The sequence below is a fragment of the Cibotium barometz genome, chromosome 2 (genome assembly GCF_041138505.1).
Source record: "Cibotium barometz isolate CiBa-2024 chromosome 2, ASM4113850v1, whole genome shotgun sequence".
Lineage (NCBI taxonomy): Eukaryota > Viridiplantae > Streptophyta > Polypodiopsida > Cyatheales > Cibotiaceae > Cibotium > Cibotium barometz.
Window position 1 is genome coordinate 5,384,603 of NC_141047.1, and position 16,954 is coordinate 5,401,556.

Genomic DNA, 16,954 nt, shown 5'->3' on the forward strand with positions numbered 1-16,954 from the left:
TTCATCTTCTTCAATCACTTCCAGCGTTACTACCTTGGAAGTGGATGGCCGATTTGGGAACATCTCTCTTTGACTCCCCCTATTCTGAAGTGGAGGTCTTGCATTACTTTGGATTGAAACTAAGGGTTGGTTAGAGGGTCTACCTTTGGGATTTCCCTGATTTTGACGGAAAGGAACGTGATTACTATGGAAGGAAGGAGCTAGAGTCTGGAATCTTGGTCCCTGATTTCCCTGCCCTAAAAACCTTGATCCAAAAGGAGTTGGGCAATCCATACTACGATGTCCAAGTCCTTAACAGTTATAGCATTTCACTTCTTTGTTCAAGGGTGGAACTTCTGAAGTTGAATTCCAGGGGATTGAGTTTTGGGAAAAGGACCTTTCTTCCATTCTGGAACGTTCCATATCTTCAGCTTCCCAGTATGCAACTCTTGTTTTAACTGTAACTTCCTTGCCTTTGTGTTAGTCTAGAACATCTGAACTAGATTCTGCCATGCAATTGCTAGAGTCTTTGCGTCCTGTACATGTCCTATCATAGTGTCTGTGACACTAATTGAAAGCCAGTACATGACTTTTCTTGCACCCTGATTCCAATCCTTGAATGCCTTTATATCTGCAGGAGTGGCATTCTCCTCAGGAGGCTCCTCATTGTCTCCTTCTACATAATCGCAAAATCCTTTACCCATTAGGATATTGGTCATTTTAAACTTCCAAGAATGGAAGTTATTCTTATCTAACTTCTCACTAATAATCTGATTAGTTCCGCCAGACATGTTTTCCTACAACAATCAAATAACCTGCAAACAAACAACTTCTGTATGCAACCTGTAATACAACAATATCTCCTTTAATTACTGCAGCAGCGGTACTTCAGCACAGCCTGTGTGTCACAGTTAATGCCCCCCTGATTGGTTTCTCCAACAAGGATGCACAATCCTCCAAGATGGCTAGGTTTTTTAGGCTCCTTGGCATCCTAATGTGTTTTGTCCACAAAATATGGATGTGGGTTATGGAAAGAATAAGGAGAGGCATGCAGAAGACGAGCCCAGTGGGAAGGGTTCTTTCCATTAAACACATCATGATCCCTACCTCAATATATTTCCTCTCTTGCTAGAGACCCTCTGACAAGGATCTTAAAAGTTTGGAATCCCTTTGCAAGAACCTTCTGTGGTTTAGGAGATGGGATGATGTGTAAAATGCCCAAAGTCGCATGGACTTACTGCACCCTTCCTAAGGCATAAGGAGGGATCAGACTACCCCAATAGTAGGGAACTTGCAGATAGACTAAGTGCCAAGTGGATGGTAACAAGTTTTCTCTTCCCTTCAGCAGACTAGGCTAGACTGCTACATAGAAATCAAAGCAAACATAGGTTGAAGTCTTTCAAGAAACGTTGTGATCTCCCCTGTACTATCCTCTTCTTTAGCCCCCTGCATATTACCCCTTTTGAGAGCCCCCTAGTCAAAGGTATATGGAGTGCATGAAATAAAAGAAAAGGTGATCTGACATTATCCTCCCAATTGCATCATGAGAAGGTCATCATCATGGCTCTGAGTGCTTTTGGGAAACTATATGTCCCAAGCCTTCTGCCCACACAAAAAGGGCATCAAAGTGTGGATGGCCTATAGAACACCACCAATAAATGTTGGATGTCCATAAGAGAACTTCAAGAAGCCTATAGACTTTCACCTAGAGACTCACATATGATACTTGGCAGACTTAATAGGGTGGACCCTAATCCCCCCCTTCCAACTCAACAACAATTAGAGTTCTCACAAAGCCTTCTCTTAGATTGACCAGCCTGATTTGCTCCCCATCCTCCCTGGTCACTTGAGTTGTACCCCAGTCCACTACAAGCTTAATGCTGCCTGATGAAACTTGCTTTGGGATAGGAGCTAGTGGAATTTTAGATTCATTCATCTATGGTCCCACTTCATATATAGCTAAAAAAATATTTCCTTCTCTGGCTTGTCTTATTCAAAGCCATTTGGTCTAGATCAAAAGCTCTTAAATTGGATGTTGATGATGGAATTTATAAACAATGTGGGTGTGTTGAGGAATCCATTGCCCACCCTTTCATAAACTATGCTTGGAACATGGAAGCCATTATATTTCTTCATGTGTGTGTTTCACCAGTATTCAAAGGCCACCTTTCTTGGCAACATATTATGCTTGGAGTTGGTCCTAATTGTAATACTAGGTTATGGAATATTATTAGAGTTGAGTTCCTTTGGGCCATATGAATGCGAGAAATCGAAAAGTGTTTTAACAATCAAAGCATTCATGCCTTGTCTAAGGGACTACCTTTTTGTACATATGAAATTGGTGGATGCTAACCCCTAAATGTGAGAAGCTCGTGCTGCTCGAGCGAATGAAATGGGGAAGCTATGAAGACCCTAATGCCTAATTACTTAAACCAAGGGAGAATCCAACATTAACGCCACCTACGTAATAAAAGAAGGAAAAGAGATTGAAGAAAAAGTGCAACAATTAGCTTGCTTCATCTTGAACATTACTGCTTTCAAGAATTCTACCAATTTGTAGAGGTTCCAGGTCTTATCTAGGGTTAGCCTTCTCCGTACAAAATACCTTTTTGTAATGCCCCTCTTTTTTGTTAATATAGTTTATGCTTTTAAAAAAAATGACATGGTTATGAAGGTTCTGATAAGATTAGGAAGTCAAAATATGATTTTTATTTAAAAAATTAGGAAAAAATACAAATTATAGATCTGCTTTGTTTTTTAAAGTGTGTTGTTAGAAAACATGGGAGCTCAAGGATGGATTGAGCACATGATTAGAGTAAGGATTAAGAACTAGAAAGCAAGACTATGCTTAAGCATGGCTAGATTAGCTAAAGACAAATCATATGAGCATAATGACAATGTGAATAAGGCAAAAACTAAAGTATCTTCTTCATTAGATGAGGAGCCTTTAAATAGGCTGAAGTACAAAAGGATTAAGGAGGAGATTAGGATCTAATCCTAATCAAGATGCTTATCACTTGCCTAGAAGTGAGCACCCAAAGCCTAGAGTAGAGAGCAAGAAGTAGAGATTCTCCACTAAGGCATATAAAAAAGCTGAAAATAGGACCATCCAAAAAGGAGCTACTAACCCTTAGAGAAATAATCTGCTAAGGTCCAAATCTAAAGCCAAGCTACTAAACCTTAGAGAAATAATCTACTAAGGCCCACTACTAAAGCCATGTAGAGGGGCCATAAATTCCAATACCCTCCTTGGACCTCAACATGGCCTGAAAATAAGGCAAGAGCATCCAAGAAGTGTGAAGGAATACCAAAATACCCTCCCATGTTCCAAACACTAACTATGGGACTAACCAAAAAGATTTGCCCTCCCAGGAGGCAAATGTCTAAAACGTTACATGAGCTACATCATGTGGTGCTCAGAGGTAACCATACATCAAAAAAGACTTCAAAAAGCCCAATCAGAATCAATAGAAGCAAAATTTGCTTCTTCTTCCTTTGTCAAAACTTCTTTTTCCTCAACCAAGTGTGCTTTATCCTTCTTTTTAAAGCAAAAATTCTCTGAATGACCTTTAAGACCACAAAAACTGCATATCATCTTCAACCTGCCTGTGTCAACTTTGTGTCTGACTTTCCACAATGGGAGCAGGATACTTTTGATTTGCCTACTACCATTGCATTGTTGGACTCACATGAAGAAGGCATGTTGAGCTTACAAAAAAAATAGTGATTAATGTCCACTAATCACTCATTAGTGATTAAGTTCACTATTTTGAAAAACCAAAAAACTGGGCCACCTTGGAGTGAAAGAATGGATGCCTTTCACTAAACATTTTCAAAAAAGCTTCAACATGCTTCAATAGCAATGTGTCCACATGATAATCATCACCCTAAACACTTGATTAAGCAAAGAAATCATTACTTAATCTCTGTTTTGACCAAAGTGCCTTCTGTAGTTGCCACAGTGCTAGAGGAGCTACAAGCAAACATTTTCAGCCAGATCTGATGCTACACGCGTGTTTGCCATGCCCAAAAACCCCCGGGGCTAAGAGGAATTAGATCAATTCGTGGTGATTGGCTCAATTTTTGCAAAAAACCAAAATTTTTCCTTCAGGATGGCGATGGCGATTCCACCTGTTGTGAGCATTATTTTGCTTCGAGCCTCCACATAGAGGGTTGCCTAGGGGTTAGCTTGAAGCCCCTAAGAGGGCTTGATCATTGTTGAAGTGGTTTGTGCACAGCAAGGCAATGTTCAGCTGTGGGTGCAAATGGGCTATGGTGAGAAGAGGTAAAAGTGACTTAATTAATGAGGGATGATTAGCAAATGAGATTAGGGACTACACACAGCTTGAGGGTGACTTACACAGCTCTAATACCATGTTAGAAAACATAGGAGCTCAAGGATGGATTGAGCACATGATTAGAGCAAGGATTAAGAACTAAGAAGCAAGACTATGCTTAAGCATGGCTAGATTAGCTAAAGGCAAATCATATGAGCATAATGACAATGTGAATAAGGCAAAAACTAAAGTATCTTCTTCATTAGATGAGGAGCCTTTAAATAGGCTGAAGTACAAAAGGATTAAGGAGGAGATTAGGATCTAATCCTAATCAAGATGCTTATCACTTGCCTAGAAGTGAGCACCCAAAGCCTAGAGTAGAGAGCAAGAAGTAGAGATTCTCCACTAAGGCATATAAAAAAGCTGAAAATAGGACCATCCAAAAAGGAGCTACTAACCCTTAGAGAAATAATCTGCTAAGGTCCAAATCTAAAGCCAAGCTACTAAACCTTAGAGAAATAATCTACTAAGGTCCACTACTAAAGCCATGTAGAGGGGCCATAAATTCCAATATGTGTGACCTCCTACATGCAGTCTCTCTCTCTCTCTCTCTCTCTCTCTCTCTCTCTCTCTCGTGAAGCTAGGTATTTTTAGAGGCACTCTCTCGTTCTCTCTCTCTCTCTCTCTCTCTCTCTCTCTCTCTCTCTCTCTCTCTCTCTCTCTCTCTCTCGTGAAGCTAGGTATTTTTAGGGCTTCTTGCTTGCATCTCAGGTTGACCCCTCAAATAACATGTAGAGGCACTCTCTCGTTCTCTCTCTCTCTCTCTCTCTCTCTCTCTCTCTCTCTCTCGGGCATAAGAGGAGGAGGCTGAAGGAAAGAGAGGAGGGGGAGGATCAAGTGTGGGGTGGAAGGTTTCCCTCGTCAGCATGCCCAATTCCCATCTAAACGTCAATCACAACTATCCAGGGTCAACAATAGAACTAGCGGGTTTTTTTTTAAAGGACGCACGTGAAAAAACTCCAAGAAATGTATGACACACTGGTTAGCCCTAGGGTTCTTGATTGCAGGCCTCAGCCGTCGTGCTGCCTGCCCCTCTCAACTCATACGTGTCACAGAAAGAGCCGGTGTATGCCAGCAGAGAGGATCAAATTCTCCCCTTATGGCAAGCACGCCCATGCCGCCTCATGACTAACACTGGTAGCACAAGCGGATGGACACCTAGCTGAGTGCAAACAAGCCAATCATTTTGTTAGCCTAGTCACGGCACTAGCTCTAACGCTAGCGAAGAATCCAAGAAGAGTGCAAACACGTCTCCTATCCCCTCTAATGCATGCCCTACACATGCGGCCCCAATCCTGATGGCAGATTCCTTGCGAAAGAGAGACCAAGAACCGCCTTAGGATCAGGGCTCTGGAGTGGCAAGTAAGAGCACTCCACCATGCCCCCCTCTGCAACTTAGAACCCTTAATGTCCCCCCACATGGATCAGGTAAAGGCTCGCTCTCAGGAAGGAAGCTCGGGCCAAAGGACAAAGCCTCGTTTTGGGTAATAAGTATGATGCTTTGGTAGCCCTTGAGCCGATTGAGCTAGATATGTCTCAAGATGTTTAATATGACTTTGCACAGAAAGATTAAAATCATCTCCTAGAGCATACGGGGATGTGCTCTAGCTGCTGGAAGAGGAGAGGTTTTAGACCTATTTGATGCATGGCATGCTGACATTCTATGTCTGCATAGGAATTGAAAACTGGAGGCAACCACCCCCTTAATTTCGAGAGGGGTAGTGACTTCTTTTTACACTAATACACCGTGCCTCCGAGCCAGTGGATGGCTGTTCGGGACGGCTCAGGGGTGGACCTTCATAGAGCAGTTCAGGAGAGAGGAAAATGGACATGCGCAGGTTCTAAAGGTAAAGAACTCCTCTGTTCACTTTACTCTGTGTAATGTGTATTCTCCTAATGACTCTGTGGAGAGGGAAACATTGTGGGAAAGATTAGGTACAGTGCTGGAAGGGGAGGATGCAATCATGATATGAGATTTCAACATGGTAGAGACCACAGCCAATCAGTCTCACCGGGGAGGATAGACACCTGTTTGGCAGAGAGGGAAATGTGGAGCGCATGCAATCAAAAACGCAATTGGGTTGATGCTGCCAAGGCCACATGCAGAAAGATTGATGCATGCAGTTACATGTGGACAAATAAACAAATGGGGCAAGACTGGAGAGCTGCCCGGTTGGATAGATGTCACACATCCAATGGAGGTTGGTGGGGGCGGTGCCGCCCTGAGACCTACGCACCCTCCCCAACTGGGGATTCTCGGATCACTCGCCCATTAACGGGTCTCCTTTGACATGCTGACCGGTGCTCCGCGGCGCAAGGCTTCCCCCTCTCCCTTCAAACTGAATATTTCTCACCTGGGGAAGCCTGACTTCGACATGGGTGTGGCTAGAGCGTGGGAGGCAGCAAGAGCCCAAGGTGGACCCCCACAAGATAGATGGGACAGATGCATCTGCAGGTATACAACAAATTTTTGTAAAAAACATGGCAAGGCCCAAGCTTGAGTTGGACGAGCTAGACTCTCCTTACCAGAATGACTGAAGAAAACCTTATCCAAGTAGTGCAACAGGAGGGCCTTGATGAGATTAGCACTACCTTAATTAGTAATTTTGATTCATACCTCCAGATGCAAGCTAGCACTAGAGCTGAAGCAATCAGAATTTGTTACGCACACGATGGCTGGCCACACGATGGCTGGCCAAGGGTGATGTCCCAACTAGCTTCTTCTTCCAAATAGTTAGAGACAGACACCAACAGGAAAGAATAAGTAGATTAATGAAACCAGATGGGTCCCTCACTGAAGATGAGAATGAGATAGGCTCTCTCTTCACCTCTCATCTATCAGCCACATTAGTGGAGCGACACCCCCTCTAGAGAGTGGGTACTCGGAGCGATTGCATAATTTCCTGTCAAGGATAATTGCCTCAATTGTTCGCTCCTCTCTAACAGTCTTAAATAGGGTGTTCGTGGAGGATGAACTAAGATATGCTGCCAGGTAAGATGGGCAAGGAAAAGACACCTGGTCTAGACCGACTACCCATAGAATTCTACTGGCACTTCTGGCAGTTGATCAAAGACTGATCTATGTGCAATGATTAATGAACATATACCGAAGAGAGGAGCTATCTCCTGAGGTCAATCGAGGGCACACCTGGTCCGGAATTCTACTGGCACTTCTGGCACTTGATCAAGACTGATCTATGTGCAATGATCAATGAAGCATATACCGAAGAGAGGAGCTATCTCCTGCTGAGGTCAACTGAGGGCACATTAATAAACTCATCCCAAAAAGAGCTCATAGGCTAACAGTAGGAGATTGGCACCCGCTCACCATGTTGAACACCTCATACAAGGTGTTTGCAAAGGCCAATTGCTCTCAGAATAAAATTCATTTGGCCCCAGGTGGTTGATCCTAACCAATTCGAATTTGTGCATGGACGATAGATTCATGAAGTGGTGCTTAATGTAGTGTGGAATTGACTATGTATTATCTCTCAACAATCAACCGTATATGCTCCTCAATATTGACCTGGATGAAGCATATGACAGAGTCAAATGGGATTTCATGCTGGCTGTCTTAGAGAAGATGGGATTTCATGCTGGCTGTCTTAGAGAAGATGGGATTTGGACGTGCCTTGATTGGGATGGTCTGTGCCTTGCTGTGATCAATGCCAATGCAGAAGTTATAATCAATGGGATGGCAGCAGGAGAATATGGCTTGCAGAGATCAGTTCAGCAAAGATGCCCTCTTGCCCTGCTCCTTTTTGCTATAGTCACAGAGCCACGGCTGGCTAATGTTCGTTGCTTTTAGGTGAGAGGACTCATTAAAGGTTTTCCCCTCCCAGAAGGACTAGGAGATGACCACCCAATTCTTTACTAATGATAACAACTCTATTATGGTTTATGAAGAGACTAACATTGATGTGTTCTTGTAGGTAGACGAGTTTTGTCAACTATCCAGGTTGGTGAACAGCACTGCTAAAGCTAAGGCCCTATTGCTGGACACATGAGATAGACAAATATGGGATCTCAAATATGACTTTAAATTGATCCCCCATGAGACTCCATTTAGGCTGTTGGGCTGCCCCATTGGCACATCAACAATAAGCAAAGGTTTGGCTGGTTCCTTCCCCGACTATAAGGCAAAATGACACACTGGAGTAAAGCCTCTATGTCCTTAGCTGGGTGCCTGGTGGTGCTCAAACATGTTTTGCTATCCTACATGACATATCTTGCCTCTTATTGTGTCCTCACCAATACGGATTGGGGCAGAATCAACAAAATCTTTCATGACTTCTTGTGGAGCAGAGTTGAGGGACAGAGCTTGCACGCAATCCCATGGGCACAAGTCTACTCCCCCAAGCAGAAAGGAGGCTTGGGAATCACTAACCTTCAAGTGAGCTCTAAAACTCTCACACTTAAATGGCTACAGAGCATCAAAACAATGCGCTCATGGGCCGTAATCACTAGATATTTTATTCAGAATGCCTTCCTGGGCAATGGCCAAACTTGTCTTGGAAACACAGGATCGCTTCAAGAGGCAACTGTATAGTCAAGCAATCAACTCTTGTGAATGGGCTAGTGGCTAGACAGTGGTAGGAGCTCTTCACTAGTCTACAGTGGAAAGGCCAACATCCTCTCATGGGCGATGGGGCATTGGGCGAGAGCATTTGGTGGTCGGTGTTTTGCAACATAGAAAATGGCAAGCCACAAGCACTGCAGGATGTCAACCAGACCCATAAACTTCACAAAAAAGGGTGTGCAGACAAGGAATGATCTTTGGGATAATAGGACGGCCCAATGGTTGGAATGGGATATTATTTCCTGTCGGTTTGGTCTTTCTCCTCCTGCTCTCACTGCAGATGCGCTCATGTTTCCTCGGCCAACTGCTTTGTGCCTAAAAGCTGAAAACTGGCTTGCCAATTGGGCCACCAACAAGGTAAAACCACTTCCAAAATTGAAAGGTGCCGATTTGCACATGCCCCAAATGGACTAGTTTGGGTGTCTCGCTCACTGATGGAAATCCCCGAGCTCTATTAGAACATGGGTCCGATGAACGGTGGCAATATGGCTTGCAACGCCGTGTTTGTGGGTTAATGTCTTCCTCTAGAGGCTCCTGCATCTCAAGCTCCCCACCAGAGATAGACTCACTAGCTGGGCCCCAATCTCACTGATGTGTCTGGTCTACAACACCCATAGGGAGGACCCGTTCCACATCTTTTGGGCATGCCCAACAACTTAAGCTCTATGGAGACGAACAAGAGAGTGACTGGATAGCAGGGGCACACAGCATCAGATTACATGGAAGCACGCTTTGCTTGGGGATGTCACTTTTCTTAATCCGACATTAGCAAGCATCTGGCCTTGGGTCAAATACGCAGGCCTCCAACAGATCATGCTAGCCCGAAATCAACTTGTTTTCAAACGTTGCCCTCAAATGCAGCGCTCGGAATGGAAGGAAGACGGTTTGTAGCAGAACTAAAAGTATTCACTGGCCCTTTTAGCTTTGAGGTACTGGATTCTGCAAAGCGGCTACTGATCAGTCCCTAGCCTATTGATCACATGCGACAAATCATCTCTCTTTTGTAATTAATAATAAAGTTAGCCTTTCTATAAAAAAATAGTAGAACTAGCTAGTATCTGATGTGCGCCCAAGATTTGAAAGAGGTACTCAAGGGACATGATAACGGGTATGGAGATCTCAATCGCTAGTATGTAGGGAGAGCGGTGGTGAAGCTGGGCAAATTATCATTGGGCGTGAATGGGGAAGCCATAGTTCCGTGAGAGGTAGTAGGGCCATAGAGGGCATTACTTAATTCAAAGTTGCACCTACCGAAAGCTATGTGAATATGTCTTGAGGCTTAACTTACAAATTACAAATCATTATGACTTATTATGGTCATATGTCAATTTAATAGACCTATGTACACATTTTGCAGACAAGGTTTAAGAAACACTAATTACATGTTCTAGTTGGGGGCCGGGCCACACCACTATAGACCACGGGGTCTTAAAGACCCTTGTCAGGTGGCATCCACGATTATCGTGCACTGAAGATTGCATGGACAAATCTTAACCATCAATCTTCAAAATAAACTCGGCCTAGTAAGCTCGGCCAAGTAAACTTAGACACGTAAACTACGATGGCACACCGCAAAGTAATATATAATCACTTGACACCACATAGTTTCATTGCTTGAAGGTATAGTATAGTGGTAGGATGCTTCCATTGGAATATGAAGTAAACTATGATTTGTCAGTAAACTAAAAAATAAACTATGACGGCGTAATTTACTCGGTCAAGTTTACTTCATCCAACGGCCCCAAAAAAGTGTCACGATTTAGATTAGTCAACTAACAAGGGTTTTTAAGACCCCCTGCGCGGTAGATAGTGCTGAGGGGGCTGAGCATAGTAGTGTTCCAAAAAAACCCAAGTTTAGTGTAGTTTGCACCTGCATATTTTGAAAAAATAACTTAAACTTGAAGGTACAAATACCTCCATATCTAGAGAACTTCTAAAACAAAAACTTTCAGATTTCAAGACTTTCTTTTACAAAAAATTCCACAATTTTTTAGATAAATGTTTTCCACTTTTTTGGAACACTGCAGTGGGTAGTTTATCCGGTTGAATTGAATCTTCAACACCTACCTCTGATCCCCAGGGCTGAAATTTGAATAGGCGCTCTCTTTCTTTATATATTATAGCTTATAGCTTGGGGATCCACCGAACCTCTAATTAGATACAGAAGATTTGCCAAGCTAGTCAGAAAAGACTTTGTAGACATTCATTCACGTTGGCCAGCATAAGCATCGATAGGACGGACTCACGGTACGCTACAGTAGATGTACTCACAAAGTTTGATAGTCGTTGGAGAGAAGATACATCCTTTCAGAATATTTTCTCCGCCAGAGTGTTTGGCTAGTATGAATAAAGATTCTGGTCGACATATGGCAGAGCTTGTGTTAAGACACTAAAGTATAGTATCTTGAGACACGTGAGTAGATTCTTTGCAGGGGCCGGGTCAAACATTCAAAAAGCATTGAGAATAAGGGAGACGAAGAACTTGCAAAACCATTTTGCTGCAATGCTTGGTTGAGCTTAATTAACGCCCTGGAGTCGAAACTCAGGGGTGGAAACTGTCATGACCTTCTTCGCTGGCTATGTCATCCAGGTACGTGGTTAGCATCTTCTCTGCTTGGAGACCAAGATCAGTGATCAGATTCTCGTCGAATGATTCTGGCGATGGACTCACATTTGCAACTGCGCCTTGCCGGAGAATGGTATTGTACTGTGACCGATTGCGACGGAGGCTTGAAGGCTGGTCTGTGGTGGTGGATGCTACCGCAGCTTCTGGCGCGTCTGATGGCAATTGGTCGGCAGGTTGATATAAGTCCACCTGCACCTTCCTTACGTCAGCCTTGGTGTCCAACGAACAGAGTGTAGCCTTGGTGTCTAGCTCCGTCCTGGAACAGACTGCAGCCTTGTCATCTTCAACCTCCGCATATTCATGCCGAGGCGCTGGGTCGATCAGCAAGGGGTGATGATCTCCTATCATAGCTGGTAAAATACTGGAGGCACTCTGGGGCATATGGAATGCGCCAGTGCCTACGCTTGAAAGAGTTGGACAGTTGAGGTCTGCAGGATATTCATGAGGAGAAGGAGCTGCTGCTGCTACTGGAGCAGGAGCGCTTAGAGTTCTGAGGAGTGGCGAGTGATCCGGCACATTTGACTCGCTGTTGAAAAATTGATGTGGGAGTTGAATGGAGGGGTTGGAGCTGTTTACGGCAGGTAGCTTGGACAGAAGAACTTGAAGATTAGCCATGGAGGGCAGCACCGACACAACACCACCACCACCGCCACTACCACTTTGGCTGGCGGCGCAGCTCCTCGGTCTGATTCCTGTAGCGTGTTTGGTTAAAGTAGTGCTTCCACCCACAGAAAAGCTAGAATTTGCGTCGGCCAATGGATTACTGTGATACCAGGGACTACCACCGCTACTGCTGGCGCTGCTCTGGTCTGCCAGCGACGGAGCCAAGTGATGGTGAATATCATCGAGCAGCTGTACACTAGCTGCTGGCCTCGACCTCCTGGAATCGCTGACAGTCCCGCTCCATGAGAGCCGCCTCTCCAACGTCCTTCGGAAGGGTGACTCATCCCTGTCCGACCGGCCGTGCCTCATTTTTCGCTCTAACGAATCTGGAGACGTCCCATAATACTGTGAGCTTACTTGTAAGTTGGTGCCAAATTGTGAAGAGGCCGGTTGAGGATTCATTGCTTGCTGTAGCTGATTGTTGAACCTTTTTTGCAACAACACCACAAAGTTGAGATCCTCGAGAATCTGCCAGAAAAATGAAAACCACAAAGTCAGAGATGACAGAAGCGAATTGAGAGCTAATAATCCGAATGGCACAATCTCATTGGAATTTGGAAAGACTGATCGCGGGTGACGTGTTATCAATTCACCTGCCGGGTGGACCCAAGCTGCACAAGCCCTTCACGAACAGCTATTACTACTATCGTCTGCAATAGCACACCATGATAAGGCGATTATAATGATCCGGATTCGGTACTTCAGCAACAGTAAATGTAAAACGCGGGTCTCTCTCTCATGTATTACCTGAATGCCACACTTGAACTGTGCTTCCCAAGTTCGAGGTTGCTGTAGTGGAATTACAATCATACAACAGGAGATCATCATCATATCAAAAGATGCTTCCTTTCCAAGAAAAAGGACAACTTATAAAACACTTCTTACAAGTTCGAGAAGGAAGGTAACGGATCACTTACAGGGTCGATGCTGCTGTGCCAAAATGACACAAGACGATTATCGCGTTCAGGAGGGTCTTTGTAAACCCACTTGTGGCCATTGTCCGCTGCGACTTTGCCCATCAACCTAGGTTAAGATTCAGATTAGCCAACCTTCAAAGTGCAGCAGCAGAAATGTGGAACAAGTTACATTATCTAACTGCATGAAAATGAGAATAGAAAACCGCTTGACGAACCCTTCGCCATAATTGTAGACTTCGTGGGACATTTTGAAGAAGAGCTCTGGGTGCAAACCACCGTTGTATTTCTCAGCAGTCGGGTCATTCATTACAAGACTGCTTGAGACTGCAGTAGGGGTACCAGTATCACAGCTAGTATTGTTGACACTCCCTTTGCCGCTAGCTGTTCTGGCTGTCGAGCTGGGGTTCCCTTCTGGTGCTGCTAAAGACCGTGCGAAGTCGCAATATCCATCTTCCCAAACAAGTATCCTGCAAATGTACGTTTACAGAGCTTCAACGAGCCCGTCGGCGGAGTACTCTATAACCGAATCAGGTCAGGCATGCATGCAACCTCAATCGGAAGCCAACACTTGCTGCACCAATATGATGCTCAAGCAAAAGGAATTCAGAGGGTTACCAGTTCCTCTTGTTTGCTTTTGACCTATCTAGGTATCCGCCTAATTCCCACCTTGGAGCACAAGCAGAGAAAGTTTAGTTCATTCGTCTGTTGAGCAGAGAGTACCCATGTAATGTAATTAGCAAAAACCTTCAAACAATGCAATTCTTACTTGGGCGGCGGGAAGTTTCTCGGCAGTATTCTCCAGAACACAGAGTACACCCACTCCGACTCTACGCACACACCTCTCAAAGTCTGTTGAAGAAGATGGCTGCACAGTGGCAGCCTTGAGATGCTATCCATACAGGACGCTGGGACACTGGGCCACTGGGCTCTACTTGCAAAACCTTACCTGTCGCACGGCTGGAAGGTCGAACTGTCATGAGTTTGCTAGGAAGTCGAAACAGTAGAAACAAATACAGACTACAGTAGAGCAGTAAGCGGTGCTCCGCCAGCCACACAGAGGGCGTTGAAGGTCAGGTATGTGGAATTCTGGGTATGTGCAATGGTGCACGTTGAGGAGCCATACGCTCAGTGCAATGCAGGCCCCAGAGGGAGCCTTACTTTTAACATCTTCTTGAAGTGTTTTAATTAGAACGGCGGTATTAGGGACCTGGGTCTGCCTTTTCTAGGCCGATCACGTGCTGCTGCTCATCATGGAGATCTAGAAATTCAAGTTTATAGTTGCAACTTGCCACCGGTTATGCGGAACTGCTATAGAAGAGAGAAGGATTCTCAACATATCTTTCAAAGAAAAGTGGTCTTGAAATTTGAAAAGTGGCACTGAAATTTGAAAAGTGGTATTGAAAATTCATTATTATTTGGAGACAGAGGAACTTCATGCTGTTCGAGGGGCCTTCCCAGACGCCAAGTCTGAGAATATTCTTTTATGATGTCAACTTGCAGCAGGCACTGAAGGTAGCAGCAATATCTACCACACCAAGAAGGCTCTCCTCAGCGACGTTGACTACCACTACTCACGATTTCTGGCCAACCGTCCCCCCAACGAAGACCCTGGGGATCGACAACGCATGAGGGATGAGTGGGAGAAGGATCTGGAAATCAATATCAACCACCTGGAGTCACAGATTGAGGAAGGCAACCAGTTTTTGGACGATCTCCGGTCGGAGATTAACAACCTCCCTGCTTCTAATGGTTACTGACTGGAAAGATCACCTGGCTATGACAGTTATAGAAGACGAAGTAACCAGCTACAAGACCAAGAAGGCTGTCTTGAAGGACACCGAGTTCTATCACACTCATCTGCTTGCAACAAAGCTCAATGAAGCGTTCAGAGATCACTAGAGATGAACGGGAAAAGAGCCTGGACATTGAGATCCACCACCTGGACCCAGATTATGGAAGGACGTTGCTTCTTGGAGAGTGTGCAGGCAGAGTTGGCTGCCCTCCCTAAAGCCCCTATGAACTCTCATATGCTATTCACCCTGTTTTGTGGAAGCCCCTTGTATTCCCGGCTCCTGGCCACTTTCTCTTGTCTGTCCCTTGACTGGTTGTATCCTGGTTGGTTGTATCCTGGTCGTATGGATTCACCCCTGTCTCTCCATGCTCGAGCTGATGTAATTTTTGTTTTATTCTAATTCAATTCACCGCGCTTATAGAAAAAAAAAACCTACAACGTAGAACCGGGCTTGACAAAAACGGTAGTTTTACCGGCTGAAATTTGAAAAACCGGCTAGAAATATCAAGCCCTCAAAAAAATTATTAATTTTTAATTCAATACGACAAAATATGCAAATTTAGCTTTGTTTGCAAATTGCGGTAAGATACCAACTCCAGTTACTCCATCAAAGCCCCCTGCCCAGTACTCTTTAAAAAACACGACAATTTAGAAAAAAAAATCTGTATATGATCAACTAAGAAAGTCAGAGATTTTTTTTAAGGAAGATTTAAAATAAAGAATAAATGGATATTTCCACTGTAGTGGACTAGGATCGTACCCAGGAGGGCCAGGACCTTTGCGATAACATCATAACTCTCGTCTCCTTCTAGTGACTGGTTGCAGGCTTTAGCTGTTCTTATTTTAATGATTCATTTATCATATATTTTAGAACCTGTAATTTCATTGCTCTTATTTTAACTATTTATTTATTATAGTTATAAAATCGACATATAATAGTTATCCTTATTTTGATTGGTTGGAAAAAATATTTATTTATTATATATGTATTTTAGTTATAAAATCGACATGTAGTAAATCAAAAAGTTGTCCTTATTTTGGTTGGGAAAAATGTTTTTCTCGAGCACAGCAGCAGCTCCTAGAGTCCAAAATGGGAAACAGTGGCCACTGCCAGCTTTGTCTCAAATTTGCAGTCCCTGCCGTCCTCGCGAGTCGCCTCCATGGGCAACAGGATTCGTCCCGGAGATTCTCTTTTTATCGAGACGTATCATCATCGTCATTAAACAGTTCTAAATAAATGCTGAGCCATCGCTTGCATATAACACGTGGCAACTTTTTAGAGACGATAAAATGAGCTTGGAAGTCGCCAGAGAGCAAGTCGCCATGTGCGATTTCTAGCAGGTCATCCCAAATTCGGAACCATTACTTACTACTGCCTACTTGTTAGCCTTTAAAGTTATCAACTTATGGTACTTGCCGGTGCAGTCCTGTCAAAGATCGGCGCTATAAATATACACTGGATGGATGGATGGATGGACTGACTTGTCACGGCTATTCGCTGAAATCTGGAAAAACCGGTTATAGCGTTTAGTTTGACCGATTTAGAAAAATGCTTTTATCGAGCCCTGCTATGGTGCAACCTGCACGCTCCACTCTAGAGTCCAGCTGCTTCCCTCTCTGAGCTTCTTCAATTTGCCAACGATGACGGCTTGCATGCATTTCTCTAAACGGGTGTACACTGTAGGGCCAGGACAATAGGATTGTGGCATCCTCCCTTCACCGTTCCACCGGATACTTGGCCCTATAGTGTACACAGTTCCCCCTAGTGTAGGGCTGGCCAGGACAATATGGAAGTGGCCTGTGGCTTCCTCCCTTCCACGGATACTTAGGCCCTATAGTGTACACCCCTCCCCCCTCATGTAAGAACTAGTGTGTACACCGCTAGGACAATATGGAAGTGGATTGTCCCTTCCACCTGTTCCTATAGTGCTAAGTGTACGCCCCTCCCCCTCATGTAAGAACTAGTGTGTACACCCATCCCCCTCATGTAGGGCCAGGACAATATGGAAGTGGACTGTGGCATCCTCCCTTCCATCGTTCCACCAGATACTTGGCCCTATA

General features: G+C 44.3%; 1 protein-coding gene across 1 annotated transcript; it reads right to left on the minus strand.

Annotated features, from left to right (window-relative positions):
* Positions 1–10,929: 10,929 nt before the first annotated feature.
* Positions 10,930–14,124, minus strand: LOC147640568 (uncharacterized). The gene is made up of 7 exons (XM_086808426.1): positions 13,868–14,124; positions 13,717–13,767; positions 13,317–13,568; positions 13,102–13,207; positions 12,932–12,973; positions 12,778–12,834; positions 10,930–12,652 (listed from the first exon to the last, which is right to left on the minus strand). The coding sequence occupies exons 1-7, from the start codon at positions 13,996–13,998 to the stop codon at positions 11,438–11,440; spliced, it is 1,854 nt and encodes a 617-aa protein (XP_086664552.1). The 5' UTR covers positions 13,999–14,124; the 3' UTR covers positions 10,930–11,437.
* Between the last annotated feature and the right edge of the window lie 2,830 nt (positions 14,125–16,954).